The sequence below is a fragment of the Armigeres subalbatus genome, chromosome 2 (genome assembly GCF_024139115.2).
Source record: "Armigeres subalbatus isolate Guangzhou_Male chromosome 2, GZ_Asu_2, whole genome shotgun sequence".
In the NCBI taxonomy this organism is placed as follows: domain Eukaryota; kingdom Metazoa; phylum Arthropoda; class Insecta; order Diptera; family Culicidae; genus Armigeres; species Armigeres subalbatus.
Window position 1 is genome coordinate 183,272,145 of NC_085140.1, and position 10,684 is coordinate 183,282,828.

General features: G+C 43.9%; 1 protein-coding gene across 1 annotated transcript; it reads right to left on the minus strand.

Moving 5' to 3' along the window:
- Positions 1-1,191: 1,191 nt before the first annotated feature.
- LOC134209421 (carboxypeptidase B-like) lies at positions 1,192-2,367 on the minus strand. Its single transcript, XM_062685410.1, has 3 exons — positions 2,218-2,367; positions 1,729-2,145; positions 1,192-1,656 (listed from the first exon to the last, which is right to left on the minus strand). Exons 1-3 carry the CDS (start codon positions 2,365-2,367, stop codon positions 1,192-1,194), a joined length of 1,032 nt encoding a protein of 343 aa, XP_062541394.1.
- Positions 2,368-10,684: the final 8,317 nt, after the last annotated feature.

Here is a 10,684-nt window from a genome sequence, read left to right on the forward strand (position 1 = left end):
TTTTTGTCTAATTCGATTCTTTTTAGGGTCCGCAATATTAGTATGTATATAAAAAAAAGTGGCTGAGTTTAACCGGAAAAGATGAAACATCATTGACATACCATTTTGGATCAGCTGTTGAGGAAATCAAAACAATCGCACGGAAATTGATTTAGAGTGCGGTGCTACAAATAGTTCATTACCTAAGTGGCATTTGCATCATAAACATCAGGGCAACGCTGGGTATTTTTTGCTAGTAAATCATAATAATAATCTAAAGAAGGTATAAATGAATTCGTCCTAATGGATTATTTGGTAAATGTTCAATCAAATAACTTTCCACTTTCAGCCGAATTACTTTCGGCGAAACGGCCCTTCTCTGTTCAAAAATTTGTTGAGACATTCTTTTATCGATAAATCCTTTGGAGTTCCTACTTGAAATTCTTCATAAATTACAAAAGACATTCTTTGGAATTTCTATAGGAAATTCTTTGACATTCATGAGCAAATAAGAATTTCCTTGAAAAATTTTCCGGAATGTGCGCTTTAGTTCTTCAGAATTTCCATGGAAAATTCTTCCAAGTTTTCACGGTAGTTTAATAGGAACTTCAACGGGAATACTTTTGTAGTATTCCGAAAACATTATTTGGTTTAATAGGAACTTCAACGGGAATACTTTTGTAGTATTCCGAAAACATTCTTTGGATATTAATGGGAAATTCTTCGGAATTTCCACTTGAAGTCTTGTTTGCAGTTCTTCTTATTTTAACGGAAAGCTTTCCGGAATTTGAACAGGAAGCTGAACAAAATTTTCATGGGATTCATTGGTATTTTCACGTAAAATTTTCTGGAATTTCAACAGTATTTTTTGAGGATAACAGTCGAATTTTTTTTTTGGAAATTCCTCTGGTTCTTAGGAATTTCCACGGAAAAATCTGCGGAATTCTACTATTTTGAATCAAAGTTGAATACTTCAATGGTGTTAATCATTCACGTAGGCCAATCCTATATTATAGATTCCATTTGCAAGCCTTTTGGAATGATTTTAATTGTAGATAATAAAACTTTAAGGGAGATCGTAAATGCATTAAATGTGAACAGGTAGAAATACTCAAAGAAAATTTCTCAAAATTAAAATGTAATGATATGCTTTGCCGAGTTATTATATTTATAGTTTAAATAGACATCCTAAACATCACAGATCGCTCCGTTCTAAACTGCTCTGTATCCCGCAACGTACTCCGCCATCACTTTCAGTCCCTGAGCAGTCTCGTACAGCACCTCCGAAAGTTCGCTTGCCGGAAGATCATATTCATTCTGGCCGCCGCCACGAGTTTCCAGCACAAAAGTGTACTGGATTCCGTGCTGTCCAGAAACGTAATCGCTGACTGTTCCCGACTCCGCTGGCAGCAAGATACCGGCGGGTCCAGAAGTGTAAAGATACCCATTTTGTCCTATCATCTCGAGAGCGGCCGCACTCGCGACTGCACTGTGAGAAGCTGCGTTAGCTGGATTTCTCAGGCCATTGTAAGAGAATGGATACAACACCATCTTGGCAGCGGCCTGAACACTGAGGTACAGCTTCAAGTTGGCGCTGTAGCGGTTGATGGCAGTACGTACGGCCTCAGTTTCCGGTTCCGAAAATGCTCCAGTTCCAGCGTAGTTATCCGCGCAAGGCTGTAATAGTGAGGAAATTATTTTTTGAAAATTATTTGCAAATCAAACTACTTGTTATGATTGAACACTCACATCGCTACCAGCTCCAACGGTTCCCCATTCGTAGCCGAAGTTACGATTGATATCAACACCGAAGCATCCGTTTCCGTTATCTTTGCGAGACTTGACCCACAGCCTGTCAGTAGTGTGTGAATAAACATAACCATCTGGATTAACCAGTGGGATAATCACAAAGTTGACCTCTTCGAGAATGTGAGAGAATAGTTCGGGGTGTTCGACCAGTTCGTGGATGATGAACATAGCCACCATCGGAGACGTCCACTCACGTGCCCTCAGTCCAGCGTCAACCATCACCAGCGGTCTGTTTGGATTGTTTCCATAAGAAATGTACACTGCCTCGATATTGCGACCTTCCGAGGACGTTCCAATAGTTTCAAGTTGCATAATTTCTGGGTAATCTTCTGCTAGATGTTCAATGTAATGCTCAATCTGAAAATTATTTGTATAACGATTTTTTTATAACTTTTTTATGTGATGTGGAAATTTTATGATGAGCTTTACCTCATGAAGAGTCCAGAAGGAATCCCACTGAATGGTGTGTCTGGTGCTTGGTTTACCCAACACCGCAACAGCCAGGCACAAAATTAGCACCAAAGAACGCATTTTGGAAAAGTTGTTGACTGCACTTTGAGCTCCTGATACTGGTACCATTACCTTAAGAAACGAACCGTTTTATACTGCCAAAACCGTTAAGTTTATCAATATCAGGTAACGGTATCATGTTAAACGGGCTGATAAAACCATAAACATGTATCTGATAACGGCAGGTGATTTTGCCAATTTTTGAACCCGCTTATCAGCGCCTTGCAACGGTAGAAACAACGGGCGTAATTTCGTTGAATATGCCACAAGCAACAACGGATGCAAGCGACCAACCAATCGTACTTACAAAGTGCTCAGGTGATTGACTACCTATTTTGAGAGATTGATAATCCGTTTTACGATGCGCATGGGAAAAGACGGTTATGAAAACGTCCACGTTTCAGTACATGTTTTACGACAAATCTATCTCCATAATCTGATCCTATTATTGCAGAACAATCAACAATTTGCTTTTTTTAATTTTCTTGAATAATCCATATGCTCCTGAGTCATCATATTTGAATAAAAAAATGAAGCACTATTTCAACAATAAAATACGTGTTAGAAAAACTGAAGAAACGAGCTGAAATTGTTTTCAAATAAACAATTTCAGCTCGTTTCTCCAGTTTTTCTTCAATTCGTTCATTGAATCATTGTTATATAGGGAGACGAAAACTTTTTCCAGCAACGTGAAAAGGCAGAACACCTGAACACGGCACTGATGCCTTCCCATTAAACCATTGAACGCATCGTGTTTATATATAGATTAGAAGCCTGTGAAGGGCGATAGATCTTATTGGTCACTCCCAGAACACATCTTGATGTTCTAGGGAACCTGCAGGAGAGAGCAATTCCACTTCAACACAAAACATACCATGTCTCCTCTCTTTCCACGTGATATTTCACGACTAAGGTTTTGGTTATTCTGTAAAGAACACATTATGCTCTGACAAATTCTGAATACGCCAACTGTTCATCATGTACCGCAATTTGCAACACTACCAAAGTTGGTACTTTGGTCGCGCAAGCGCAAAGTCGTTGAAAATTCAGAGAGCGGAAATACTACAAAAATACAGATTAATCCAACTAGCGGTGATAATGCCTTTCTCGCTCAATATAAAATGCCAGAGAAACAGCACGAGTATAAAGCAATTAATGGCTTAGCGCTAGAAAATGTATATATTGTGCAAGTTTACATATCAAAGAATATTGTGGCCAAATTTCATAAAATTTGGTCGACAAAAAACCCCCTGCCAATAATAGAACAAAACCTGCCAAAGCCGTCTTTCCCCCTAGTTGTTTTCAGTATTATTTCTGAGTATAAAGTTCTGTACAAAAACATGTGGCAAAATTGGATCGTGAAAACCCATATCAAAACTGCCATATAATCGGGTTTAGATGAAATCAGGGGCAGGCAAAATTTTTACATGTTGGAAATGTAACCATCGCTGTAGCATGTACAATGTACATAATCACTTATTGAATGATGGTACGGCAATTTCATTGGCGGAACTACAGAGGGCCTAAGGGGGGGGGCTTTAGCATCACCTAGGATCAAACTAGCTCCCCCTAGAATTGTTACTACTTTTCATAAGTATTGCACATGTCTATCTGCCTGATCATATATGGGCGTAACTGCAGAGAATGAGTTCTCTTCATCACGACTATTTTCGAAAGATTACAGAATGTTGAATCTATGATTTTCGAAAAATTGTTTTATCTTGCGGCAAAAATACTTAATGCAAACCATATAACACCAATGAGAATAGATAGAAGGTAAAGAAGAAGACCAAATCTAGACCAACATTTGAAAAGGGCGTAACAGCCAAGAATTATTCCTTTTGATACTTTGTCTACATTTATTATTATTTATTCAGACTAAGGCCGAAGTGGCCTGTGCGGTATATAAGAGTCTTCTCCATTCGGCTCGGTCCATGGCTACACGTCGCCAACCACGCAGTCTACGGAGGGTCCGCAAGTCATCTTCCACCTGATCGATCCACCTTGCCCGCTGCGCACCTCGCCTTCTTGTGCCCGTCGGATCGTTGTCGAGAACCATTTTCACCGGGTTACTGTCCGACATTCTGGCTACGTGCCCGGCCCATCGCAGTCGTCCGATTTTCGCGGTGTGAACGATGGATGGTTCTCCCAACAGCTGATGCAATTCGTGGTTCATTCGCCTCCTCCACGTACCGTCCGCCATCTGCACCCCACCATAGATGGTACGCAGCACTTTCCTTTCAAAAACTCCAAGTGCGCGTTGGTCCTCCACGAGCATCGTCCAGGTCTCGTGTCCGTAGAGGACTACCGGTCTAATTAGCGTTTTGTAGATTGTCAGTTTGGTACGGCGGCGAACTCTATTCGATCGGAGCGTCTTGCGGAGTCCAAAGTACGTACGATTTCCAGCCACTATGCGTCTCCGAATTTCTCTGCTGGTGTCATTTTCGGCAGTCACCAGTGAGCCCAAGTACACAAATTCTTCTACCACCTCGATTTCGTCACCACCGATGCAAACTCGCGGTGGGTGGCTCACATTGTCTTCTCTTGAACCTCTTCCTATCATGTACTTCGTCTTCGACGTGTTGATGACTAGTCCGATCCGCTTAGCTTCCCTCTTCAGTCTGATGTAGGCTTCCTCCATCTTCTCAAAGTTACGTGCCATAATATCTATGTCGTCGGCGAAACCAAATAGCTGGACGGACTTATTGAAAATTGTACCACTCGTGTTAATCCCTGCTCTTCGTATTACACCTTCCAAAGCGATGTTGAATAGCAAACACGAAAGACCATCACCTTGCCGTAACCCTCTGCGGGTTTCGAAGGGACTCGAGAATGCCCCTGAAACTCGAACTACGCACATCACCCGATCCATCGTCGCTTTAATCAACCGTGTCAGTTTATCCGGAAAACCGTGTTCGTGCATTAGCTGCCATAGCTTGTCCCGATCGATTGTATCATATGCGGCTTTGAAGTCGATGAATAGATGATGTGTGGGCACGTTGTATTCGCGGCATTTCTGCAGTTCTTGGCGAATGGTAAACAACTGGTCCGTGCCCGTGGTGGAGCGTTCGCCCATAAAACCCGCCTGGTACTGCCCACGAACTCCCTTGCAATTGGTGCTAGTCGACGGCATAAAATTTGGGAGAGTACCTTGTAGGCGGCGTTCAGCAATGTGATTGCGCGGTAGTTGCTACAATCCAGCTTATCGCCCTTTTTGTAGATGGGAAACACGACACCTTCCATCCACTCCTGCGGCAAAACTTCCTCCTCCCAAATCTTGGTAATGACCCAGTGCAGCGCTCTAGCCAGTGCCTCACCACCGTGTTTAAATAGCTCTCCTGGTAGTTGGTCAACCCCAGGGGCTTTGTTGTTCTTGAGCCGGCCAATCTCCTCCTGGATTTCCTGGAGATCCGGAGCCGGTAGAATTATGTCCTGCGCGCGTTCTCCTAGGTCCATCACCATACCGCCATCTTCGTCTGCCACATCGCCATTCAGGTGCTCTTCGTAGTGCTGCCGCCACCTTTGGATCACCTCACGCTCGTTCGTAAGAAGGTTCCCGTTTATGTCCTTACACATATCGGGCTGTGGCACGTGGCCCTTACGTGAACGGTTTAACTTCTCATAGAACTTTCGTGTGTTATTAGCGCGGTACAGTTGCTCCGTTTCTTCACGGTCTCGATCTTCCTGCTGGCGCTTTTCCCTCCGGAAAATCGAGTTTTGTCTGTTCCTATATAGCTATATATGGGGACGAAGAATCAAAAGGAATAAATTTTGGCTGTTACGCCCTTTGTCTACATATATAGCTATATATGGGGACGAAGAATCAAAAGGAATAAATTTTGGCTGTTACGCCCTTTTCAAATGTTGGTCTAGAAATGCAACTGTATTAGTAGAGGATGGAAAACGTAAACAGAAAATGCTGACGTACATATTTGCACGGCTTCTTATGGAAGCTCGTTCAAATGTAGTAGTGAAAGCTTTTTCGCCATACACGAAAGGCACGCACACAAAATATGGATTTCCATACCTTAGTATCTATTTCCATTGATATAACACTCCTTCGATTCTCAACGCCAGATATCATTGCTTTACGGAAGTTGGAGTTGGAACAGTGATGCAGGGCTAATTCAATGTAGGTTGTATAAACAACAGCAGCACAATTCTAATATAATAAATACAATTTCTGAGATTTAAATTTGATGAAGTAAAATATTGAACTGATTGATCTTATTACAATTTGACAAATGATTTAACTACCAGATCCAAGATGCTTTGCCGAAGAATCTCCAACAAATCCTGATTTTTTAGAGGAATTTTTCAGCAAATGATTTAGGATTTTCAAGTTTTTTCAGAGCTTTGTGAATATTTTTTACTAAGCCAAGTGTTTAATATCTAGCTTTGTAACATTATCCTAAAGGATGCATAACATTTCTGACAGCTTTATCGAGAGAATTCTATCGAAAATCTGTGGCGCCTGCCGGTATCGAATCTAGAATTTTCTTTTCTGCTGATTTGTCTGGTGAGTTGTTTGTTTTTTTTGGTCATAAACACGCTAATCTTCTTGATATTTGATAAAGGTTCATAAAACCCGTGAGAATTCAAAAAGATGAAACCGAGACGAGCCAGCCCAGGGCTGAAAATCTCGCTAATAAAGACAAAAAAAAGATAAAACTAACATTTATTTATTTACTAGCGAAAGAGACCCAGCATTGCCCGGGTGTTGCAAATGTCACAATGAACTATTAGCAGCACCGCACTCTAGATCAATTTCCGTGCGTTTGTTTTCCTCAACAGCTGACCCAAAATTGTATTCTGAAGATTTTTTACATTTCCCCTTTAAATTCACCAATTTTTGTATATACAAACCTTGCGGGTCCCAAAACGAATCGATTAGGGAAAAAATCTTGTTAATCGGTCAACCCGTTCGCGAGTTAAATCGTCAGGAAAAAAAACCTCAACTCATTTTTATTATATAGATTACCAGACTAAGGCCGGAGTGGCCTGTGCAATACATAAAAGTCTTCTCCATTCGGCTCGGTCCATGGCTGCACTTCGCCAACCACGCAGTCTGCGGAGGGTCCGCAAATCGTCCTCCACCTGATCGATCCACCTTGCCCGCTGTGCACCTCGCCTTCTTGTTCCCGTCGGATCGTTGTCGAGAACCATTTTCACCGGATTACTGTCCGACATTCTGGCTACGTGCCCGGCCCACCGCAGTCTTTCGATTTTCGCGGTGTGAACGATGGATGGTTCTCCCAACAGCTGATGCAACTCGTGGTTCATTCGCCTTCGCTTTTCAGTCTGATGTAGGCTTCCTCCATCCTCTCAAAGTTACGTGCCATGATATCTATGTCGTCGGCGAAACCAAATAACTGGACGGACTTCGTGAAACTCGTACCACTCGTGTCAATTCCTGCCCTGCGTATTACTCCCTCCAAAGCAATGTTGAATAGCAGACACGAAAGACCATCACCTTGCCGTAACCCTCTGCACGTTTTAAAGGGACTTGAGAATGCCCCTTAAACTCGAACTACGCACATCACCCGGTCTATCGTCGACTTGATCAACCGTATCAGTTTAACCGGAAATCCGTTTTCGTGCATTAGCTGCCATAGCTGGTCCCGATCGATTGTATCATATGCGGCTTTGAAGTCGATAAACAGCAGATGTGTGGGCACGTTATATTCGCGGCATTTCTGCAATACCTGACGTACGGCGAAAACTTGATTTGTGGTAGAACGTTCACCCATAAATCTCGCCTGGTACTGCCCCACAAACTCTCATGCAATTGACGTTAGTCGGCAGCATAAAATTTGGGAGAGTACCTTGTATGCGGCGTTCAGCAATGTGATTGCGAAGGAGTTGCTACAATCCAGCTTATCGCCTTTTTTGTAGATGGGACACACGACACATTCCATCTACTCTTGCGGCAGAACCTCATACTCCCAAACCTTGGTAATTCCTCAGTGCAGCGCTCTAGCCAGTGCCTCACCACCGTGTTTGAACAGCTCTCCTGGTAGTTGGTCAACTTCAGGGACTTTGTTGTTTTTCATCCGGCCGATCTCCTCCTGGATTTCCTGGAGATTCGAAGCCGGAAGTCGCATGTTCTGCTTGTGTGCTCCTAGGTTCATTTCCATACCGTCACCGTTGTCTGCCACATCGCCATTCAGGTGCTCTTCGTAGTGCTGCCGCCACCTTTGGATCACCTCACGCTCATTTGTAAGAATGTTCCCGTTAATGTCCTTACACACGTGGCCCATACGTTTAACTTATCATAGAACTTTCGTGCGTTATTAGCGCGGTACTGTTGCTCCGTCTCTTCGCGGTCTCGATCTTCCTGCTGGCGCTTTTTCCTCCGAAAAATCGAGTTTTGTCTTTTTCGCGCCCGTTTGTATCGTGCCTCGTTCGCCCTCGTGCAGTGTTGCAGCAATCTCGCCCATGCTGCATTCTTATTCTCAACTAACTGCTCACATTCGCCATCATACAAGTCGTTTCTCTGATCCGGGGGTACCGTACCTAGTGCAGCGGTTGCGGTGCTTCCAATGATGGATCGAATATCTCACCAGCCAACTTCACGAGACGCTGCGCCTAGCTGCTCTTCCGTTGGGAGTTCCACTTCCAGCTGCTGCGCGTAGTCTTGGGCTAGTCTACCGTCTTGTAGCCGCCCAATGTTTGGCCGCGGCGAACGACTCCGACGCGTGTTGTGCAGCGTCGAGAGTTTTGAGCGCAGACATACTGCAACGAGGTAGTGGTCGGATTCGAAATTCGCACTGCGGTAAGTACGTAAGTTCGTGATGTCGGAGAAGAATTTACCATCGATTAGAATGTAGTCGATTTGGTTTCCCGTTACTTGATCAGGTGATTTCCTTGTGACTCTTGCGGGAAAAGAAAGTGCTTCGGACTACCATTCCGCGGGAGGCTTCAAAGTTTATGCATCGTTGGCCGTTGTCGTTCGATACGGTATGCAGACTATCCGGTACGATGACCGGTCTATACATTTCCTCCCTTCCTACCTGAGCGTTCATGTTACCGATGACGATTTTGACGTCCCGCAGTGGGCATCCTTCATATGTCTGCTCCAGATATGCGTAGAACGCTTCTTTCTCGTCGTCTGGTCTCCCTTAATGTGGGCTGTGCACGTTGATGATGCTATAGTTGAAGAATCGGCCGTTTATCCTCAGCTTGCACATCCTTGCGTTGATTGGCTGCCACCCAGTTACGCGTTGGTGCATCTTTCCCAGCACTATGAAGCCGGTTCCTAGCTCGTTGGTGGTGCCACAGCTTTGGTAGAAGGTAGACGCTCGATACCCGCTTTTGCACACTTTCTGTCCTGTCAAGCAGATTTCCTGCAGCGCTACGACGTCGAAGTGGTGGGGATGTAATTCATCGTAGATTATCCTGTCGTAACCGGTGAAGCCTAGCGACTTTCAGTTCCATGTTCCAAGCTGCCAATCGTGATCCTTTATTCGTCGCCTAGGTCGTTGCCGATTACATCGAGTCGTATTATCTTCTATGTCGTTCGTAATGGTTGTTTTTAAAGGCGACTTATTGGACATGAGCAAACCTACGGTCTCGTCGGAGGGCCGTCGTGTCAGGACTGTTCAGCGTCCCACCTAACACCAGGACTTGGGCTTGTGCGCTTTGAGTGGCACACGGTCGCTTTGGCGGAGCCTACTTGCGGATACATGCAGCTTTTTTATAGAAGTTTAACAGGGCCCACTGCCAGAACCCACGACATCCTAGGCAGGCATCACAACTCGCAGATGGCCTGGGGAGGGATAGTCAAGCCCTTGGACATAATCCCTGCTGCCCGCAAAGGACAAGTACCAAGTTTAAAACAGGCTGATATATCTCTGGTTAAGCATGCAGATCTTAACGCCTTACTTCCGGGTTTTTTTCTTGGATGACCATGAAAATTTGAAATAATGCATTCTATTCTACGTACCATAAAGGGCATGTGTAACTTTTCAAACATGCCGAAAAATCTCTAGTTACGCGTGAAGTTGTTTAGGCCTTTTCATGGGTTCCACGACGCATTCCTTTCTATGTACCACAAAGAGCATTTACCATTTTTGAAACAGGCAGGTCATCCACTTTTTAAACAAGCTGAAAGATTTCTGGTTACGCGTGTTGTTCTTAAGGCCTATCCCAGGGTTTTCTTGGATGACCGTGAACCTATGCAATGGACGCATTCTATTCTTCGAAACACAAAGGGGTTGTACCACTTTTTAAACAAGTCGAAAGATCTCTGGTTACGCGTGTTGATCTTAAGGCCTATTCCAGGGTTTTCTTGGATGACCATGAACCTATGCGATGGACGCATTCTATTCTTCATACCACAAAGAGGTTGTACCACTTTTGAAACAAGGCGAAAGATTTCTGGTTA